Source organism: Malurus melanocephalus, unplaced genomic scaffold (assembly GCF_030028575.1).
Source record: "Malurus melanocephalus ecotype Western Australia unplaced genomic scaffold, MMel_1.1 scaffold_7, whole genome shotgun sequence".
Taxonomy (NCBI): Eukaryota; Metazoa; Chordata; class Aves; order Passeriformes; family Maluridae; genus Malurus; species Malurus melanocephalus.
In genome coordinates this window covers 2,454,436-2,478,465 of record NW_026623239.1, presented here as the reverse complement: position 1 = coordinate 2,478,465, position 24,030 = coordinate 2,454,436, and the positions used below count along the sequence as shown (strand labels likewise).

General features: G+C 37.1%; 1 protein-coding gene across 1 annotated transcript in view; it reads left to right on the top strand.

Moving 5' to 3' along the window:
* Positions 1-24,030, top strand: part of TRPM3 (transient receptor potential cation channel subfamily M member 3) — a 252,210-nt gene that overhangs the window by 134,336 nt on the left and 93,844 nt on the right. The window contains exons 5-6 of the mRNA XM_057372497.1: positions 2,199-2,323; positions 7,972-8,143. Coding sequence (XP_057228480.1) covers positions 2,199-2,323; positions 7,972-8,143 — 297 coding nt within the window. The remainder of the gene's footprint in view (positions 1-2,198; positions 2,324-7,971; positions 8,144-24,030) is intronic.

Genomic DNA, 24,030 nt, shown 5'->3' with positions numbered 1-24,030 from the left:
TCTCTGGAAAACAATGTGATCATTCTATCGTGTTAATTTTACTGCATTGTGGATCAACTCCTACATGTTATATATAAATGCTTAATAGGTATCTTGGACTTCATTTCCAGAGCACATTAAATTAAAAACAATATTCAGTTTTATCACAGCAGCAATACAAGTAGCCTAGAATCATAGAATGTGCTGAATTGGAAGTGACCCACAATGATCAAAGGGTGCAGCTCCTGACCCTGCACGGGACAGCCCCAGGAATCACACCGTGGATCTGAGGCTGTTGTCCAAACACTTCTCGAACACTGACAGGCAAAGAAGAGAAAAGAAAGCTTTTGGAGTGTTAGATGAATAGAAAGACTAACACAAATGTAATGTGTCCCACATCTCTTCAGAATAAGGAATAAAATCAGATTAACAGTCRTCTGTGCACTGTGGTGGTGATAATATTAGTTGTCAGATACTCTTGTCATGATGATAGCAAAGACAGATGTAAATTCTATGTTAAAAGTACATTAGAAAAATGTACATGTTGTATACTTATTGCAGTGGATTACCACAGGAAATGTAGAAATCAAGCAACAGAAATTTTATTAAAAAAAGGACAGAGTATAACACACTTGGCAAATGCACAGCTGCTTCCTACTATTTTTCAAATCATAATTGCTAATGCCAAAACCATACAAATGAACCAGAAAAGTTATAAATACTATTTAAAATGATTGTTTTTCCTGTAATCAAAAAGTACCAAGGCAAAACAATAGTTCAAGTGGCTCTCTGCTGTTTTAAAAACATAAAATTCCRGAAGCCATTTTGCAATATCAGTAACTCCTCATTGTTGTTTTGAACTTCTGGAGCAAAGCAATTGATTACTCCATGACTAGGTTTTCAAATTGCATAGCTGAAAATTATTTTTGAAATCATAAAAATGGATAATTTCTTAATACAGTCTCTTTTGTTTAAGATTAAATTTTAATTGGGTTTCTCTTAAGGAAAATTATAATTAAAAATCCTGAAAAACTGCTGTTCGCCTGAGAATCAATGATGTGGGATAGACAGCGCATAGCTGGCTACAAACGTGACCATTGGTTTGAATATTCCTGTTGTGCTGAAAGGTGATTATTCTAAATAATAGAAATTTTTGTAATCTGGACAGATTTTCTGGTTTAAGTGCTTTGAGCTGCTGGATCATARCTTAATTCATAGCTGATTGCAGGTACAGGGTGGGGGTTGGTTTGTTTTTTTTTTTGTCCTTTCCACCACAGGAGGAATACTAGACTGCAGGATTTAAAGGACCTGTTAGGTTGTGGGGAGTTTTCTAAGCTGGGTCATTTACCAGTTCAGAAAACTACAACCAAAATCATAACTGTCGTGTGACTGACGTAATTTCTATCCAGTCATCTTGAAATAGTGAAATTTGAACAAGAAGGAAACTCAGCAACTGAGAAACAGATCTAACATCTGCCACAAACCCACAGATCTGCTTCAGTGCARCCACATCCTAAAATATAATTGTTGATGAATAGATTTTTAAAAATTATTTTATTAAAAGGAAGTAGGAATGACACTTCTCCTTTGCACAGAGACACCACTGAAACACTGCCAATGCTAGTCCAGGGCAAGTGAGGAGTACTTGAAAGAATGCTGAGGAGCAGTCATTCTCTCTGTACTAATTTCTGTTTTCTCACTGATTCCCAGGGCGGGTTCTAATACTCTGCTGGAAGCTATCTCAGGTGACCGAGTTTGTTTGGAAAGAGGGGCAAAATAGCTTCATCACAGAGTAGCATAATGATGTTTTCACATTTCCATCCCTGATGGGAGCATTTGTGTACAAGCTGCACTTCTGGGAGAGTTGGTGGGGGGYGGGGAGCACAATTAATTCCTAAGCTTCATTCTGTGCTTGGAAACACACAAATGCTTGCATGCACATGTGAGCACAAGTGCAGAGAAATAAGCCGCAGTCAACTGTCAGTATTTCCATTCTTGTTTCCAGAGCTGTGTATTTTTTTTTTATTACTTCATTTAGTAATTTTGAGATTCAGTAGAATGGGTTCACAAAAATACTCTAATAATAATAAATAGGAATGTGCTCTTAGMTTTACTTAATTGTCAGGATAGGCATAGGTATTCCCTGAAAAATAATCCATATGATGATGAACAAAGAAGACATAATTATGAATTTTTGTCTTATGCTGTTTCTTTTCCAGGGGTCATTCGGCATGTTGGAGATGCCCTGAAAGATCATGCCTCAAAATCTCGAGGGAAGATCTGCACCATCGGTATAGCTCCCTGGGGGATTGTGGAGAATCAAGAGGATCTGATTGGCAAAGATGTAAGACCTATGTAGACATAGATGACCTCCAGTATCTATAARTCTTCCAGTTATTTTTCCTGTCCTCTCCATCCCTCATTTAGCAATTCCTCTTAGAATTATTGTCTGCAGCAAAAAAAATTTATATATACATGGGCTTTCCATTATGGTTGATGCTGGGTTTTGACATGGCAACAATAAAAATTCCTGCACTGTATGTTCTTTAAAAATAAGTYATAAGGACAATTCATTAAAAGTTATTCTTGAAAATGTATCAAAGATTCATCCCTAGAATCCTATTCATCCTTCACCTATAAAAGTGCCTAASAAAACAGTGACTGAAATACTTGACATCTGATTTATTTTCAAACAATACTATGATGCATTGGTTAAATCCAAAACTGCAGATTGTCCTCCTTGGAATATATTCCCTCCCATATGGTTTTATTGATGCAATTTTGAAAGATCTTATTGAGTACTGTAGATAAAAGCAGGCCTCAAATAATTCACCTTCAATCAGCTTCTGAAGGACAGGGCCAGTGTTTCTCCATTCTTTCACATCATTCTGTATCAACCTATGCTATAAAACAGAAAGATTAAGCCCCCTGATTTTGAACACATGAATAGTTTACCTACACTGGTTATTTGTTACCTAAAGCTTTTCTGAAACAATTCTTTTTCTCACCTCAGTTTCAATCCCAATAAATCTCTCTGAGAACCGTGACTATGAGTCGAAGAGATACAGTTTTCAATCTGCATAAAGAACTTTTCTCCTGTCTTCATTAGTCTGACCCATTCTCCTCTGTACATTCTGTATCCATGAACAAGCTGGGAGGGGGAAGAAGATTCACGTTATCAGGTCAGAGGAGTCACAATGAGTATGAAAAAAAGTGATCCAACTGGYGTTCATTGCAATTCACCATGAAAGTATTGCTATTAGGGGAGCTATATTAGAGTTTATGCTCTAATACCACACAAACAAGCAGGATGGGACTTTGCCACAGTCATTCTGAGTCACTAATGAACTCTTCTGAGGTGCAGAAGATGATTAGCAGAAAAAGCTAAGCATGAAGATGAGTTGAATCTTCTTAAAGAAGTGTAATGTTTTCAAATAAAGTCTTTAGTGATTAGGAGTGGAGTTCTGGAAACATTGTGAGAACAAGATCTAGAAAACATGTAAAATTAGGCATGAATTTTGGAACACTGCTGTTCTTTTTTTACTTATTTTCACTTTTTGGAAATCCCTGTTCTCAGATAGGCACCACCTGTTAATAAGGATCTGGAGCCTTCTTTCGCAGAAAGAGCTGAGAAAACAACTTGATCTSCCAGGTGTTCCAGCCAACTGGAACAGCTCCCCTTATTTCTGATTTCTTTAAACAGTGMTTTCCTCTAAATATCCTTCCAATTTAACAGGAAACTAAGAAACTGTATGGTAATTTTATTTTAAAAATAAAATTTAAGAAAAAACTTTCTGATTAAATAAAGAAATAATCTGATCAGTCAAAGTGAAAAAAAGGTTAATAAGAAGTTAACTAAACTATTTTGGGTAAAGTCTGTCTTAATACAGACACAATTATATCAGTAGGGTTACAATTACAGGGTCATCACTGGGGACAAAAATATTTCCAAATATACCTTTGATAGAAAAAATAAAATTTCCTCTGGCCCCCAATAGCYTTATAAAAATATTGATAAATGATTTAATGCTGAAGCACTTCTGGTTTYATCCATCTCTGATGGGCATGTTGATTTATGCTTACAATATCGAATTTCATCTTCCATTTTATTGCCTCATCAGGCTGCTTTATGAAGACTTTTGTCCATTGAGATATTTTTAAGCTTTTCACCCTCTAATTAATCACAAATCCTTACAGTTATGTTCAACAAAATATAAGACAGCTTGAGGTAGCCCATTTCTGCCACTAAATCTTTTTAGTAGAAGTCTTTACAAAAATTAGCTTTTCCTTCTCACTGTTTTCCCTCCCTTCCCCCCCAGCTTTCCTCAGTTACTTACGCCTCAAAGGTCTTCTCTTATTCAAAGCATGCAATTTCTTTAGAAGCATTTGGTGAGGAAGCTGTTTTGGAAGCTTTTTAAAAATCAAAGTGTGGTATATTGACTGGCTCATTAGAGGTGAATGCTGTGAAATGAACCAAGAACGRGAAATGTAAATAGTACCATCAGCATGTAAAATGAATCATCATTAAGCAAGAAACAAAGGCCACAAAGGATTATACAGGGAGGAAAAAAGTCAACCAATAGTAAAAGACTTGTTGAACTCTGGCATCAATGTGGGTTTCTGCCTATATGCACTGTGTCTAGTTAAATTATGATCAGCACTAAAGAGCTATCAAAACTTACCCTTCCAGCATCAGACAGACACAGAAGAATGCCATGGCCATGGGATTTGGAGAGCCAGCAGGGTGCAGAGGGCGAGCTGTGCCCATTGCCCGTGTCCCCCTGCGCAGGCCACCTCCCTGCTCCTTGTGGCACAKGCAGAGGTGCTCCTCTGATAAAGCCTCAGCCCGTGGCTGGCCTGGATGGATCCAGAAGTCATAGCTGAGGGTTTTCTTTATATTTTCCAGCCCTTCCAAATCAGCCTTTGGGAATCCCAGGGGCTTTCCTCAGAGCCATGAAGAAAGCTGACCAAGTTTAAGGAAATATTATTGCTGTTTGCTGTTTGTTGTTGTGATGATTAAAGACCCCTAAAGAGACATGTCTTACTCCAGAACTATAAAAGCAATATAGAGAAAATAGTGCAACTCTTAATACTCTCAGATTCTAATTTAAAAATCAAGGACACAAGGGAGTTAGTTTCCTTCTTTCCCCATATTTTCTGATAGAACTGAGAAAGTAAAGTGGTTTGCTCAGTCTTGTAGAAAACAGTGATTATAAACAAGTTTCTTCCTACATGAACAGAGCTTTTCACATTTCTAAAAGAGTACACTTTCTAAACTCATTGCAGGAGTCATTTACTTTCAGGGTCTGTTCACTCCTCATTTGGGTTTAATTCCAAGCCACCTCAGCAGACAACCTGGGACAAAGATAAGGACTGGGATATTTGTAGCATATGCAGGGAATTGGGACAATGATACTTCCAGGACCCTCTGAATTAAATCAGGAACTGCTCTGTTCCCTGATGTGCCCCAGAGCAGACATGGTGTGATTTGGGCAACAGCTGCTACTCTTGGAGAAGCAAAGCAGGCATCTCTTCCTGTTTTCATCACTACTTTGAGCACACTGTCTAAAGTTCTTTTCCTCCACATAGACTGCTCAGATCCATGCACGGGTTCACATGGCACTTGCATGCTCCTTGTCGTGGTGAGTTACCCTGAGGGATTTTTCAGGTGCTGTGCCTATGCTGAGTGTCGTGTGCCCCCAGGGACTATTGAGCACAACAACAATGCTTTTCATTCAAGTTTGCTGCCACCTCATGGTGCAAAGGCAAGGGCTGGGGTCAGCCCTSCCCTTCACTTATTGACAAAATGCCCTCAGCCCATGCAGCATGAGAACTGCTTCACAGCATGGCTGCTGTCACATTCATTAAATTGTATTTGGAGGGGCTGTCTTGAGCATAAATTACTCCTTTCATCTCACCAGAGGAAGATGTCATGGGACATTATTCCCTATTCTCTGTGCAAGGTTGGATGGGACTTGGAGCAATCTGGTCTAGTGGAATGTATCCCTTCCCATGGCAGGGGGTTTGGAACTTGGTGATCTTTAAGGTCACTTCCAGCCCAACTGTTACATGATTCCATGTATGTGGAAAGAGGATGAGAAGTCAAAGCATTTTCCAACCATTTAATTTGCCTGTAAAGTGCAAGAGGTTGAACAGAACAAAGGAACGGAAACTGCAAGAGTCAGAAATCAAAACTCTGCTGGGTATTGTGGAAAAGCAAGTAACCTCAAGGAAACAGCCTCAAAGCCTAGGATTTTCTTGCCTTYCTGAAGATTTTGCTTATCCTTTTATCAGGAAGTGTCTGACAGTGTGGTTTGAGAAATTTTATTGTTAAACAAAATTCAGCTGTTGAATTATGCTTGCTGTGATCAAAACAATTGTAGTAAAYTTCCACATCCGTAAAATTTATTAATAATATGATTCACCTTGTAACAAAGCACAGAACAAAAGCRGAGCCCTCTAATCTGCCCTGCAGTAGCATTACTGAGTCAATGTGTKAAGGCTTTGGTACTGCAGCTCATTAGAAGTGCAGATCAAGCTGTCACAGAAAGTTTTGAGCTGTGACTCTCAGGAGCAAACCACTAGCTGTCAGTGAAATCGCCKGCACAGCAGCCTGTAATCATACAATAAACAGGCATCTCAAGGGATTCCTCTGCTATCAGACCCTGCTGGTGTCCATTTGTTGAGAGAGATGGAGTGRGTGTCAGTTTAAAAGATCTGCACTGTTTTAGATTGATTTTGTTTGATTCACAAGTGAAAATAATGTTCATAGAGAGATCTCTGGCTAAGGAATTACTAACATTTATTACTTTTAAAGAATTATGTCTCAGGATCTCTTTAGAACTATAGAGGGAGAAAAGCTTAGGAATAAATCAATAACTTATATTTCTGTCTGGAAACATTTATGTCAAATTTTGAGTGCACATATTTGTTCATTAAAAGCACAAGACCTGAAGAATCAGCAATGTCAGAATTCTGTAGAAAATTCCTTGCAGATGAAGGATAGCCCAGCTGAGTTTCCAACAAGTCATTACAGTATTTCTTCAGCTTGAACTTCATTTTACAGATTTTCAATTTTGTCTCTCCAAAAAGACAAGACATAGACAAGAAAGGCAGGAAATAGCATTGCTAGAAAATCTTTGAAGTATCAGCCAGGATGCCCTGACACAACACCAGTTCTTTTGCCATGTTAGTCCAGTCTTACTTATGTCAATATAGACCCACCTAAATAGCTGACAGCCAAATGTGGCCCAGGGCTATTATTTGGTCTGTCTGGTGACTCTGCGTGGGATAACTGTGGCAATTTACTCAGTCTACTGCACAGTTTCTCCTGATGGAATYAAACCAAAGGAACTGTAGCAAATTCCCCACTGAAGAGAAACTTTCTAAAGCTGTTGTGAATACAAACTACTGTCTTTTCACTAATGCTATCAGTGGACCAATAGTTTTTTTGCAAGAAAATTGAAAATGTGGAGTAATGTCATGTGTACACCGCTCTAAGAGCAGAACTCCCCTGTGTTGATGTGTCTGTAGTGCCTCCAGTGCTGGTRGCTCTGAATGAGCCAAAACTGGAGGCAAGATGCTGGGTGGGGTTTGTGAAGGAAGAATCAAAGATTTTGATCAGAGCAAGGTAAGAGTTTACAGCAGGGCTCTTGAGAGTCAGCAGCAGACAGGGTATGCAGGGTGTCTGTGTAGTCACCCAGACCTTTGGAGCGCTGACCATTAGCTGGACTTTAGAAGGAAACAGTGGACATTGATGCTAACAAAACAGATTTACCACGGAAAATGCTTCAAGCCATGTCTRTGTCTAAAAGGGCAATGTTAAGATAATTTTTTACTTTACACATAAAAGACAATAAAGCTCAARTGCAGGACTTCAATTTTCATTTTTTCTTTTGTTTCATCTTGTCAGCTCATATCTTGTACCTGATATAGTTCAGAGACTCTTTTCTGTTTAGTGTACCTTCTTTTTCCTCTGTCTCTTAAATGCAGGTGGTCCGACCATACCAGACGATGTCCAATCCCATGAGCAAGTTAACAGTGCTCAACAGCATGCATTCTCATTTTATTTTGGCTGACAATGGTACTACTGGTAAATATGGAGCAGAGGTAAAGCTTCGTAGACACCTGGAAAAGCACATTTCACTTCAGAAGATAAATACAAGTGAGTAACATGTTGATTGTATTGCTTTATAATTGCAATTACATAAAAAACACTCAGCATAAAGAAGCACTAATTCTGCATTTTTGAGGGAGTAGTTCTACTGTCTATGGTGAGCACGAACTAAATAATGATGAACAAAGATAATAAAATTTTGTTTTAGAGTGCAGTGGAAAAAGGCACGGTGCAAATAGATGGATTTKGTTCTGGTAGGTTTCAAATAGTATTTGTCAAGGTTCAGATTCCGCTTAGGTCTGTGGTAGACTCACTTCCTTAGAACTTGTACAGTTAGGTTCTCCTTCATTCCATAAAGAATAGGGTAGAATTAGTACAGTTAAGGAAAAGGGTGACAAAAAGTAAGGGAGAGTTTTTATTTTAAATATTTTGCAGGTTGAAGAGCCATGATATTATAGTTCCATAGAAATGCTTCTATACTTTTGCCCTGTATTTATTAGTTTCTCCTAGGCAGCTGTTGTTAGCCAAAGCTGGAAGCTGAGTATGGGGTTAGGGGATCCTCTCACTTCATCTTTACAATCCTGGTGATATCACATCTGATCATGAATGTGAAAACTGAAGCCYCAGTTTTTCTCTTAAGTTATGTTTTTTCTTTTCATGTACAAATTTCCTACATAAAATAAAAGATAGTAACCTAAGGAAGTATTTCTGTTTGGATAAAATAAAATACGGTGTCCCAATACTAGTATTTTTATTTTTGTAGTGTACTCATGCTTTGAGATGGGGATATAATTTCAATACTATTTTTGATCTCTCAAACAAAAAGCACTGTTGTACCTCCATGAAATTTCTTTAGGAATGAGAACAGATCTGGTTTTTCAGAAATTATCGTATGCACAGTCCTTCTGCTAATAACTCTTAAAACAGTAATTTTGAGGAATGGTGAAACTTKTAGTGACATAGGCACATAAAACTGGAATGAGGCTAGGAAAAGCATTTAGCTCTCAGACATCAGATGACAAGGAGTTACAGGCAGGCCCAATGAGGTGAACATAAATTAGTATGTTCTTCATGCTTGATAAAGTTTTCTGTATAAGTATAATCTCTGCATAAATTAAAATTATGTGCCACTTACAGCCTTCAACACCACTGCAGGAACTACACACACTGCAGACATATTGTTTTTAGGAWATCAGGGTTATATTGCTTTTTCTCAGAGAGCTCTATGTAGACAGGCACAAAATGTGTTCATCATAAGGTGTGGGTGCACACCTTTGAGCTTCCTTAGCAGGTGAACAAARTATAATATAATCCTAGCTTGACCAGCAGCAAGAAAGCACATTTGAAAATATCATGTCATCAAAYTACAGAAAACTGTGGCATAAATAGAAATTATTTTGAAGGCATTTATGAGGAAAAATGTGAGCTTTTGCAGTTTACAGTACAGCATTTTGATGGAAAAATCCTATCTTAAAACATAAGTCTCTTTACAGAGATTTGTCTTAATTCAGGTTGGTCAAGAGGCTTCTCTTTTGAAAAGTGATTCATGGATGAAACTCCAGCCTTTGGTATCTCAAGTCAAATGCATGCCTGACTTCTTAAAATATCCACAAAAAATTAAGGATTTCCCTTCTCTGGTTTCTTTCTGCAGCACTCCTACACACACAGGAGTAGGGGTCTTCCTTTTCACTTTTGTCCGTGACAGAGATTCTCTCTCATGTAATCACTCACTCCCTCTCACTCTTATGAACACAAAGACACTTGGATCTCACAGCACTTCTTCAAAATAGAGATGTGAAAAATTATTGAAAAATAAGCCTGCCAGTAAGATTTGCACATCTTGGTTCAGTGACATGCAGGATGTTTCTGACATGTTTTGTTTTTCTGTTTTAAAAGAAGGTGACTGAGTCCTGTCCACCCTGTAGTTAATAGGAAGTTGACCATATGGATGACAAGACCACCTGCCTTGTTGGGTCAGCCAAGCAGATGGCCACTTTGATACTTTCCCTTACCCTTATTTATAGCAGAGCAATGTAGGTCCTCCATCCTGCGCATGGCAGGGCATTGCTGCCAAGGGATTTTTATCCAAATGGGAGTCTGTGCAGCCGAGCATGTAGGTCTTCTCTTGCCATATTCGAGTTGTAAGTGTGTGGAGTGGGGGAAGACATGGACAGCATCACATTTCTCTTCTCTGAGAAGTCAAGAAAAGGTGCAATTTTTTGTTAATCATCAAAAAAAGAAAATATCAAAAAGCTAGTAAACGATTGGTAACTTTTTATTTTACAGCCTGTCCATGGACAATAGTGCTGAAAGTAGATTTTATTCTTATTTTTAAGCCTGCCTGAGTTGTACATGTTAAGTTTGTCATTTCTTCATACTTACTTTCCATTGCTTTAACTTTGTCTTTCTCCATGCAGTGAGAGCTTTTCTGATATCTGAGGTCATATACTGTTCACAAAGGGCAGCTTCAAACTTGTTCTCACATACTAAAGACACAAAAAATGGCATTTTCTTCAAATAGACTGGGACAATGGCAGCCTCTTTTATAAAATTTAATGCTAAACTGGGTCATTAAATATGTCATATAATTCTGAAAGTCTCAGCTGTTTTGGTTCCTAATATGGCATCATTATCAGTCATTCAGCAGTATCTAATTCCTTGAATAAGTGTACTGTTAAATAAGAATAAGAACAAGAATAATAAGAATAATAAKAAGAAGAATCTCAATTTATGCCCCTTTTAAACACTAGAGAAAATATTTTATTGGATATTCTGTTTTCCACCACATTTTAGGTTTTACCACTTGCACTGCTCTTATTTTGTCCTCAGCAAATACTCAGGAATTTAAAAATGCTCTTCAGACAAGCAGAGGATGACATTTGTAACCCTGAGCCTGCAGGTTCAGCACAGAGTCACTGAGTTGTGCAATTACCTGGAGCTCTAKTTGATGCTTTAATGCTCAGAGCAGGCTTTTCTTATTTTCACAAATGAAGACTATTTTAACACAACCACAGGTTGTCTCAAAGTCCTGGAGTTTCAAAGTGCATTGTTTTGTGTTGTGAAATGTTGAAAGTAACAAGAACTTTTCTGACAGTGTTGTGAGATGGAAAGGAGTGATCTGATCAGAAATGTTTCTGTTTTCCACTTCACACAAACATTTGGGTCCCGAACTTCTTGCAGAATTTTCAAGGCAAGGAGATCACTTGAAGATGTGCACTGAAACTCTCCCTGCTATAGTGTTTATTTTTAAGCATGATATGCTTAATTTGATAGTTCATGTAAAAGTTTTTACACTGAAATATGGAGTCCACCATAGTACAAAAGTATTGCATTAATGAGCGGAAGATTCTCACAGCAAGGGTATAGAGATTTTTGACATAATTAAATGTCCCAGCTCAAAAGGGGTGATTTTTTAGAGATGCAGTAAGTGGAGGGAAGTTGTGTTTCCATGCCTGATTCTCTTCTTACACCATTCCGTGGCTGGGAGGGATCTGTGGCATGTCAGGCTGATGTAACCCACCACTGCCACTTCACTGATTTCTGAGTCTCTGCTTCTGGAAGTGCTCAAAAGACTAAACTCTGTCTCATTGTCTTGAACACAGGACAGTTCACAACTGTTTGTAGACAGAGAGGTTGCACACAGACAAGAGCACAGCTCTGCCCTCAGTCTGAGTCTCTTCTCAAAGAGGACAATTTCCAGTGCTGAGCAAGTTTGTAGCTTCATATAGCCTGTAACCTCCAATAATTAATATTCAACCATCCATAAGTCTCCAGCAAAAGGCTGAGAAACTTTCCCCAACCCTATAACCTGTGTGTTATCTTATACTCACAAATTGCTGATTTTGGACATTTTTACTTCAGAGGACCTCACTCTATTAAGAAAAATATGSCTCTGACACCTTTTTAACACCATTGCAGAGGGTTGTAGAGCAGGTAATGGRTAACACCTTAGATTGCTTTTCAAAAGACCATGATTGACCTTTGCACCTTTCCTCTGGGTGCCTGCCAGGTTTCTCCTCATCCTTCACAGACATCCCAAACCTGAATTCAATGCTTCAGGTTCAGCTCAGGTACATGTAGCCCTGAGTCCATGACAGAAGGTTATGGTTATTTGATTAGARCAAAAGATGTTTTACTCTGAACAGCCGTAATTTACCTTGCTGGGATTTTTTCAAGTTTGAAGACAGGAAGTTTACCTTTTTCAAGAATGAAGACAGGAAAACTGCAATTTGTGTGAGATCTTTTGAGTTTGGACTTGATTTTCCTAAAAATCCTAAAAGTCCTTATTATTTTGAGACCTAAAATAACTTCAGTTTACAAACAATTTCTAATTGTTTATCTTTATAACAATAACCAAAAGTCATTAGGCATTCAKCCTCAAGAGATAGTCTGCCATGATATTGTAGGCCTAGCATTTAATTGTTCTTTTTCTAAAGTTCTTGTGCATCCCTCAAGCTCATCTCATCTACGGTATTCCTTGTTTTAAGTCATTCAGAATTGTTATGTTTCAATGCTCAATTTTATTCAGAAGGAATATTCYCTTTTGTTTTTCTCCTTTCCTGATGCCCTGATGCCCGGGAAGTCTTCAGTACAGTGTAAATTTTTCTGCAACTGCTTTTTCCAAAATATTGTATGCTTAGACCTCCTTTCCAGTGGGTCACAATGGTTCAAAGAAATGTTTCCAAAAGTACTGTTTGGGGAAAAGAAAAAAAAAAAAGAGTCAGAGCAATTTTTGCCAGTGTTGTCACTGGATTCAAAATCAATGGATATCTTATGATCCCTCAAGATGTGAAAGTGCAGCTAGTCTKTTTTTCCACATGCTGTGAAAATAGTGGTCAATACAGAACTTAATGTGTCAGCAAACATATGATGTAATCTATAGATAGAGACAGGAAATAAACAAAGCATGTAATTATTAGGGATGACCTATTGCAACACTCCTAGACACTAACAAACTACTTTTCCAAAGTGTATGGCCTGGTCATTTGCTAGGGTGTACTTCMTTAACCATTGCTGCCGAACGTTGCTGAGTAAGGCACATCAGTCGTGCCTTGAACCAGAATTATAAAAGAAATCTGTCTACAAAATGTGCGTTGGAAGTTACAAGTCATAAAATATTCATTCCTGTTACTCCACGGATGGTTAGATTAGAGTAATTCCCAACATAGCAATTCAGCTAATACATTTGATCTGAGGATTGTTAATCATTTTCAGACGAAGTCACTCCAATGGGTTGACACGCCGTGGGTTTCACTCATTTTGTAATTAGACAGAACAATGCTTTCTCATTAACAAGTATGGTCTAGAATTCCTTGATATTGCATAAAAAGGGCCTTTAGCAGCACTTGCAGAATCTTCAAGAATCCAACCTAAAGCATTTCCCTTTTGGCTCCACACTAATGTTTGCATTTTATAAAATGCAGTTCATTCCTTCTGTTTGCTCTAAGATGACCTTCCTTTCACGTGATAGAGTTGTTGCTATTAAATGAATTGTTACTGCTGGATGAAATACTCTCAAGTCCCTAAAGAGCTTACAGAATGATTGCCAAGCACCTGCATCACAAGAATGCTCTTACTGGAGCAGAGGAGCAAGACATGGACACAAATTATTTATACATATCATGATCATTGCACATAACCTGTATGAAAGCTTTTAATTTGTATGAAAGGTGTTACGAATTAATTACAGTGTTGTAAGTTTTTCTTCAAAAGAAGATTTTGTCAGCAGAATCATAATCTGGACATGACACATAGCATGGCATGCGCTCACAGCATGTTCTTGTGTATGCATAACCATTTGGGGAGACACACAATCATTTTCTGTCTCTCATGTGCATTTCATGTCTTGTACCACATATCTGCCAGTAATAAAATTTGTGTTCAGCATGTCTTAGAATGAAATCTKTCAGGAAACACTAGTGTAATGATTAAAGAGCAGAATAAATAAACTTTGTGTGATATTTGCATACMTGTCAAATGGCCTTGAAAATATACTGACCACGTGCTGATGACATTTTATTTTAAAATCTAGATATTTTAATTATATTAAAGGCTTAATCTGTTGAAATACTAAAATCTTGGTCAGAATACTGCCAGGATTTTCTGTTCTCTGTAATTATCTGACAGAGATTTTGCATTCTTAAAATTTGCTTTGGAAATAGGCAGAGTCCAGTCAGGGAGGCAGTGGTGTTCAAATTGGAGTTAACAGCTACAATCATAGATTAAAATGTAAAAAGATCTAATGTATCCTCTAATGATTTAAAATATGTTCTCTTACTTGTTAGATTTCTGACATTTTACAGTATGAGACCTAACCTCAGAGAAGGAAGGAGGCAGGTGAAAAGAATGAAATGAGGCAMAAGGACTTCACTATGATGAGGAATGAGGATAACAAGCATGTATAATGTCACCTAGCCAGCAGGAGTCCAGCCTGTGCTGACGAGGAGGGAAGACTTTTTCAGCTATTGAAAACGCTTTTCTCTTCATAAAATTAGCTACCACCTTCTTCTTCAGAAAGAGCTATGTGTAGGGGAAAAAAAAAAAAGAGCCCTTTTTAACAATTCCATTTCCAGGAGAGCCAGAAATAATAATGTAAAAATGTGGGTATGTAACCTAAAACATGTTTGAAACCAGAATATTGAACCAGAGGATGTAAAGGCAATACGTGTTTAATTGGAAATAGACCCCTTCAAAAAAAAAAACAAAACCCTGAAGTAATTTTTTTTTRTTTTGTATATTTTATAAACCTTTTAGTCTTCAATAAATCTTTTAACCATTACACTCTTTTTGAAGCTTACAAGAACCTGTTTAGACTGCTAGGTCAGTTCCTACACACCAAGGCATGTTGGTATTTCTTRGAATGATGACCACACCAAATCCTTAGGTTGTGCAGGTCCACCTTGTGAAACTCTTACTCTTCTTTTGAGCAGTGCATTTCTGGAAGAATGGTCTCCTAGACCACAGAGGGCCTAATGTGGAATTTTACTATTCATTATCATGCTGCAATTATTCTAGTTTTAAAGATGCTGTTTGATGCTGAAGGTTTGCTCTAACTCCACTATGTGCTGTTTGAAAAACAGGCAGACCATAGGCATTGGAACCTGTGTCCCTGTATTTGGTCTTTTTTCTTTCTGGAATTTGTTAATGTAGTTGAGTTTTGGCAGGCATGGGAGAAAAAAWTACCTCCGAGTAAGGAATTGATGGATAAAGTTGAGTGATTTTTTTGGATAGAGAAGGTAGTTTAGACAGTGTGATATGTCAGCAATATCTGTTCATGTGACCCGTGGACTTCCCTTTGTCATCCTATGCCTGAGAATATATGAAGGGGGCTGGGAAGGCAAAGGGACGTTCAACTGTCATCACTGGCATCTTCTCTGACCATTACACCATCATCAAATGCATTGGAATTCTCATTTGATTCAGATTTTTCCTTCATGTTCTGTGGAGTCCTAAATACATTTTCATAACCACATAGCTGGGAAGATCTAGGTACAGACTACTTTCTAGGAGAGGAAATCTGCTGCAAGATTGAAAATTTGAGTCCTTTGACATTTCAGTAAAACTYAAAACTGTTTGAAATATGACTCCTTTCAGATTTTGCTACAGATTGGAAACTTGTGTTTTTTTCATCARAAGCATTATGACGTTTGTTGATCAGGCACTGGAGACAAACATATCTCAGAAAGGGCTGAGAAAGCACAAGGTCAAAAATTGTTCTTGTTGCACAGATAAATACACAATAGATCCATGCAAGTGGTTCTATAAATTCCTTTCATGGACTTGACTTTGCACAGATGAGTTTGTTTAAAACCTATGTGTTTGCATATAATTTATACAGAAGAAAAAGAGTACAGGTCATTGCATCTCCCTAATTTTTGGACCTTTTAGRTTAATTGAATTCATAAAGCAGCAAGACTAAGAAATATTATTTTAGGATTAGTCCATTTTAGCCAAATTTATAATTTTCCGTATCTCACCTGTTGTAGTTTTCTAAAACAGGTGACAATAGRGAATAATTTTCTGAGATTATATAGTGTCAAATATGTTGAAAAATACACAAAATATGTCAAGGAAAACCTCCTCAATATGTAATATGAAGTAGTGTAGAATTTGTTTATGTCACTATGTGATGACTTTCTAAAGAGCTGCCTACAGTATGTGGTAGTGCTCACATCCAGGGAGCCAGAGTACCAAGGAAGATGAGATAGAACATGAGAATTCCTGAAGCTGTAGTAGCTCCTGCTTGTCTTAGACCGTTTCCTACAGGTGATGGGTTCCAAGAAGAGTGAAACCAGTTAGGTGCTCTGCTTCTGGCCTAATGAACAGTTGATTGCAAGGACAGACGGCGTAAGTTCTGACTGAAATCCACAAAGGTTCTTGTGTGTGTGTCTTTGAACTTGAAGTGCCATCTTTGAGTTATGTACTGCCATTGTAGAGAAGGTAACCAAGTGGGTGGTTCCTTGGATGCTTGTGAGGCTCACAGATCCCAGGATTCAGTCTTACACAGACCCTTCCCATGTCATGTTCCTTCTGAGGCCTCTCTGAACCTCGTTCTTTTGCAAAGACGAGTACGAAGATCAAAAGAAGGTATCACAAATCTTTTCTTGCTGCCATCCTGGATTTCCTTTTGAGATATTTTTAAGTTTAGCCCAGTATTAAATTAAGATATGGTTGCAGATGTCCAGTTCACAGGTTTGTCTGTAAGCATCAGATCTGGTAGGATGGCAAATACATCAGGAGGTATATTTAGAGAGGTGAGGAAGGAGCACTGAACAGATGAAAATGAAAGAATCAAGGTAGGGCAGAAGAGAAAGGAGAACAGACTGGGACAAATGTAATACGATCATACTCCTAGTAAAGAGGAGAATTAAAAATAGAGGAGATAAAAGAAGATTATGGATTAGGCAGGAGACTGAGAGCAAGTGAAAATGTGATTGAACTACCAAAAGGGAAATTGTAAAGATAAGAATGCAGAATGGAAGTGACCATAACAAGGGGAACAAGGAGAATGAATGCAAACCACAGGAGGAAAAAATAAAGATGAATAAAATGGAATTCATATGGGTGATTTTAAGTTGTGCTTGGGAAGCAGGAAAATCAAAAGGATTTTTCAGTAGAGAAGTCAAAAATAAATAGAAAAAAAAATTATTGTGAGCTTTCCTTTATTAGTAGGGGCTGTGTGTCATTCCATTACATTCCATCACATTCCTATAGTTCCGTGAATTTCAGAAACATAGCAAATATTCTTAGACTTTGTTGTATTGATTTACCAGATCAGTTTGATTTCTCTAGACACAGGGCATGTAATGAGTCTCCAAACACATTAAAGTTTTAATTTCTTAATTTCTGAATTTAAAAAAAATCTATTAAAGGTGTTCAGAAAAGAACAGAATGAGTTTGACCTTTATTTTGTTTTGTCCTTTGAGTCTGTGAGTGTCTTAGCTTTTGTTACTGARCAGTTCTTGAAGGATTGAAAGAAATACCCATTTTATCTTTGCCGTATTTGGAATAAGAGATTCTGTTCTAGCAAAGACGCTGGAGGCAAGGGGTGAGGAAAAGGGAAAGCTGACTGTAAAAGGTGCAGCTATGTGAAGCTAGGTTTGAGCTAGTGACATTTGGGAGATGTTCCTGTACTTCTGAGTAAAAAGACTCAGCATTCTTTTCCTTTATCCTGTGAAGACAAGCTGCATTCCCTTTTTTCCAGTTATATTCACTTAGTAATTAATAACGTAACTGTTCTGGTGGTAAACATTTTGCAGCTGTGCTTTTCAGAGCTGGAGCATGCAGATACATCTTATGTGCAGGTGATCTTATCTTTTTGCTATTTTCTTTTTTAGCCAAAAAGGTTTCATACACATCAGGTGGTGTTTCCAAAAAGGCTGAAAGGCTGAAAACTGCCTAGAAAAGAAACCAAGTTGTAATGTTATTTCAGTGTAATCCAATATGAAGGATCTGRATTATTTTAGGATGTTCTCTTTTATCACTTAGCCATTGTGAGCTAGTTGGGATCATAGGGAGAACTCCATGGATGTCCAGAGGTGAAGAAGAAACATTTATATAGTCAGACCTTTAACAACTGTTGTAAATCCAATACCATTTTAAATCTCATTTACCATCACTTACCCTGTGGTTAGGCATGCTGTATTAATACACAAAGAACAATATTTGTTGACTCTGTTTKACTGTAAGGCAAATATTAGTTGAAAAATTTAAAATGATTTTCATCAGTCTTTCAGACTTAGACTAGGACTTACGCTTATTAGAATTCCAGGTCATGTTTAATTGTTTATCCATTCTGTGTAGGTACTAGGATATCCAAGTACTATGTAAACAYTTGGACTGAAGTGTTTCTGAAAGCCACAAGTTTAATGTGGTATATTTCAGGCATTGTTAATACACCACACTACTGCATGCTTTGCTTGACCCATAAAGCACAGCAATARCCTAGGAACTGGACTTCTAAGGCAGACTTCTTAAACTAAGGACATTCTTTATTTTTCTTTAACTTACCAGAACTCCTAAATTTTAATTTCAGTTAACAAATTTGAATTGACACCTTCAGCCTCTCAAAAAAATCTACAGAAATGCTATTTTRCCATGTTTCAAATACAAATGAATAAGGTCTATTAGTCAATTTTCCCTCAAAAATCTTAGCTCACCAGATACATTTAGGTTCAAACTAAGACCAGATTTGATCAAAATGTGGTTTAGAAGTTCTTGTAACAGCATCAATATTTTTGTCAAAATTCACAAAATTTTTATCAATTATCCACTGAAAAAAAAAATGGGATTTTCTAGTAAATACCTCATATAAACAGTCCTTGCATTTAAACAGTCCTGAAGTATAAGCTCATCTGTTGAATTAATAGCCTGTATCTGGGAACATGTCATCTGTTTGATGCCATTAAGGTTTTTTTATGCTACAGAGCATCTGCGCACAATGGTGTAGGAATGTTGCCTTTCTGTGCATTGTGCGCTGGCAGGAACACTAACATGGATATATCTGCTGATTCGTGGGTTTGGACTTGTTTATTTGTCTGCCAGTAAGAGATTACTGAGTTTACCACTGWCAGAAACCATTATCCTAGGATAATTTTGCAGTTAGAAAGGCAGCTCTTTCCCACCTTTTGCAGAATGCRCACCAGCCAGAGGCTGAAACAAATCTGAAGCCTGTCATAGGAATTTCCTACTGCTGAGAGTCCACTGTCTCATTATCTGAGATAGGCACATGCAAACCTGGGRTGTGATGACCAGTGGAGAAACCTGCTAATTTATGTACCCACCATCTGCACTACATCTGGATCCAGGAAGATTTAGTAGTCTGTGGACCTGGAGGGGAGGCCTGTGCAAAACTGCAGAGGCTCCTTGATCCTGCAGTATACCTGCTTTCCTGACRAGCTCTTCCAGCTCAGTGATGCCTCACTCATCCCTGCACATGCCTTCAGTAGACTCAGGTTTTAAAGGAAGGCTGAGGATCCTGTTTCAACATAGCACAGATGAGGAGTGTGTGTCATCAGTGGATGATTGATAAAAAAATTGTGAAGTTTGATAAAAATACTGATGCTTTTACAGGAACTTTGATACTTTTGAACTACATTTTGATCAAATTTGATCTTAGTTTTATCCAAAATGTATGTGATGAGCTATGATTTTTGAGGGGAAATTGTCTGATAAGCCTTGTTAACTCGTATTTGAAACATGGCAAAATAGCATTTCTGTATGATTTTTTTGAGAGGCTGAAGGTGTCAATTCAAATTTGTCAACTCAAATTAAAGCTTAGGGGTTCTGGTAAGTTAAAGAAAAATAAGGAACTCAGATCTGCCTACCACCACCCAGTGTTAAGATACTCAAATCAGAGACATTTCAGTCAAGGGTGGTGAACTAGAGCCTCTGTTTAATTTGACTGAACTCAGGGTTGAGTTTATAGACAGTACCCAACATAGTGATATGTCCCAGTTACTCTTATAAGCATGCTTAAAAGCATGAGTAGTAAATGCATTTTGTAGGAAATGAGGCATTTTATTCACTTGTTGGTCTATAAAAATGTGGGTAACTCTCRCTTAGCTCTTCACTAAAAGAATTAGTAATAATTTATAAGACAGTCATACATTATTTATAAATATACTCACAGTATAAAATATTCATGTTTTTCCAAGAACTGGGAAAGCAAAGTAGGGCTTCCACAAAGCATGGTAGATATTTTTTAGTTCCTTTTCACACAGCACTGACATTATGCAGCTTTTTCTTCCTTCCATTTTAAAATCCATTTATTTTTTTCAGGTTTATTATTTTAATTTACATACTTATGCACTACAGCTGTGTCAAGGGGGAAATGATCTTTTTTAATAATAACATGGGGGCCTACATGTGCTGTTTGGTGTGCATTGGGAAAAACTTTCTGATGTGTGCATAACCTTCCTGGAATCACAATTGTTGAAAAGTCTCACAGGCTCTGCTGCCGACTACCAAGGCAATAACACAGTAATGAAGCTTTAAGTTGACTGCATCAATCTTTCTCACAGTACTGCACTCTAATTTCACCAGCAGTATCCACAATATCTGACACTGCAAAACACTGAGTAGTCTAATCAACCCTGCAAAAAATCCATAGTAACTGAAGTAATCAAAATACAAGTTATTGTTTGAGAAATTAGGATACTGATGAGCCTCAAGTCTTTGGTRTTCTTTCTTGTTTTTGTGTGAATCATTATATTGAGTGAAAAATTGAGTGGAACTTTTTTTCTGTATGCTATTAATGAAGTCATGACAGACTACCTGCATTTTTTTTGTTTTGCATTTATAGCATAAATMTTAAGAATTCAGTATGTGAATTGAGGAGCTTATTAAATGAGAAATAATGATGTACCAGTTAGTGCAAGATGYTTCACACACACAATTTGTATTGAATACAAACTGAACATTTCTTTTGAAAATCAGAGGGAAAAAAATCCTCTCTCTGTCTAAAAGATTATTTTTAATAGCACAGAATAAAAATGCAGCACTCTTAAGGTGGAAGACCTTTCACTTTGTATTCAGGTATCTATCCTCTTGAAATGTAAGTATAATTAACTAAGTCATAAACATCACAGTGATACCACAGTAGTCAACACTCACAGCTATTTTCAAGTCCACAGAGATGCTGCTAGACAGGATGTTTCCTCCATCTTCCTAAAGGAAAAGGAAAAAAGGGTTCTTGAAACCAAAGCTCATCCTGGAAATGCTGAAAAACAGTGAGCTAATTAAAATTTAAAAATAAATCCCCCATGTAACTGTCAGATGTCCATAATTTTTCAGACATTTAACAATAATTCACCTGAACTTAAAAGGTTTCTCTACAGAGTATATTTTTAAAAAATTAAATAAATAAATAAATAAATAAATAAATAAATAAAGCTGATTAACATGTCATTTAGTGTCTTCTAGGAAACAGATATCTGAAAATGAATTGTAATTTATTTTATATTTGGAAGTCAGCAATACATAGAGATTGATAATCTTTCCTGATAATGATGCRTTGCCCTGTACCATAAAATGTTCTCTGCAGTTTTCAGAATGGGTAATATTTCAGTGGAGTGCATTAATGCAACTCTCTTTCCAGTCAGTAAAATGTGAAACACACCATTTTTAAGGCTGTATTCTGGAGCAAGAAACTACTTTTGTGATGATGTGCTTGACATTGTGAGGAATGCATTGCCTTCATGTTTAGCATCTCACTTCACAGCCTGACATTATCTTTCCAAATGAAGTGCCTGAAACAAAAGGCTCCCTGTGGGTATGTCAGGCACTGCCAGCCCCTTCTCTGCAGACTGTTGTATACTGTGTGTGCACAAGCTGAAATACASCTCTTACTGAGAATTCCTGATTCTTTTATTTCTGAGGAGATTTAGAAGGAAGCATGTTTTGTTTTATGGGTTACAGAGAAATCCATCRGCTGCCTTTTTCTCAAAAGTCTTTTCTCAAAGTCAGAGGTTCTGTATTGCTGGCATCGCAAGCCAATGTCCTCCAAACTGTCCMAGTGTCACGTTAAGGCAAAGCACAGTCAGTTCTCAATTTCAAATATCCAACRTAGTTATAAATGCAGTGTTATTATAGTCAGTCCGTGTCTTCAGACACACTGAAATTTTTCTGCAGACCCTCTCCATTCATTTCCAAATTTCTAATATTTATAAACAGTTTTTTATACCAAGACATCTAAAAGTTTAATTCAAATCTGCTCTGTGTTTTGGCTGAGAGATATTGAGCTGCAGACATCTTGGTACAAGTGGCTAAGTTTTTATTCTGAAATAAACATAATGTCACAATTAATTTAAACATCATTGGGAACATAATAGAAAGCTGAGACTGTGGTAAATCCCATTTACCCTTTCTCTGAAATTCTGAGGTACTCAAGCAGGCATGGCTTTTTGGTTTTTCGCCATGTCTGTTGGCTTTCATGCTGTGGGTACCATCACTGCTGAGAAACTGATTATCATAAATCTGTGGAAGTTCATAGCATTAGTTCAGAACAGCTGCAGACTATAGAGAAATTTCCTGAAAGCCAGAAGTGATTATACTTTGATGAAATGTCAATGAAGTATTATTAACTGATTTTAAATATTATTTCTATTTTGAGAAATAACCTGCAATAATTTTCCCTCCAACCTAAAGAAACAATAGATATTTCCAGACTAAAATTATTTATGGAGAAAGGTGAAAATTAATTTTTTAAAAACTTTATTTGCCAAAACTTTGAGGGAATTGCCCACTGGAAAATGAGATACAGAAATCAAGTTGTATTTAAATCTTTTCTGTTCCTCAAAGAAATGTACYAGAATGATAAAAGAGCTGCAGTTCAATCTGGAACTTAATTGTATATGATAAACCAAGGTTCATATGAGTTTAGGTTTTTTGTTTTAACTTAAAGCTATGAAGTTTCATTGAAGCCTGAACTGGAGAAAACTTCACTAGCCTCAAATTAGGAGATGATTGTTTTCATGCTGAATATGTTTCTAAGGAAGCAGAGAACAGAAAATCTGCCATCTGATTAACCACAGTGAAACACAACTCAAAAACTGCAGAGAACTTTTGTATGCCAGGCAACTCTTGTGACTATAACAGCTTAAATTAAAAAAAAATTTAAAAAAAATTAAAAAAAAAAAGTTATTAATAAAAAGCTTAAGAGGAATATCAAATGTTGCAAGAGGAATTTTAGACGTGTTTTCAAATGACAAAAAAAAGGCAAAAATAGTTTGGCTGTTTAGACTAACCATAATTCTTTATATTATTAGAATTATTTAGCTGATTAGTAACCAGTAGAAAACAATGGGAATGAACAGACTTCCAGYAGAATGACAGAACCTACTTCAGAAACAGTTTGAGATACATAAGGCAACAGCGAATAATTATGTTTAGGAAGTATCAGAGTATAATTCCAAAACAAAAAAAWTTTCCCTTTTACAAGAAGACTGTGAAGAATTCACTCATCTGATAACCAGGAATCTCCTGAACTCTGTCTAAAGCTGTTCATTTCCAATGTGGTATATGTCATGGGAATTAAGTTGCAGTGTCTCTTCCCCCACAATTTGCTGAGGAAGATGAGCCAAACTCATTAAATCTTGTCTCATAARATGAAGTCTTGATTCCCCATACACTCCTTTTTTGCTTTTTTCTCCATTCATTCCAGTTTCTTCTTTCTGAACAAGCCTAAGCATGGGTACAKATAGTATTTTGCATGGAATTTCCTGAGTGGCTTGCACAATGGCACTGAACTGCCCCTTTCCTACCGAATGTGCTTTGCTGTGTGTATTCCAAGGTCRTAACTTTCCTAGTGGCATTGCTACACTAAAGGACAGATCCCTTGTCATCAGGTTTTCTAGTATTTCCTCCTAATGAATTCCCAGTTTACAGAAGGATTGATTGAACACAAATCAAATTATTTTGCATCTTGCATTGCAAAC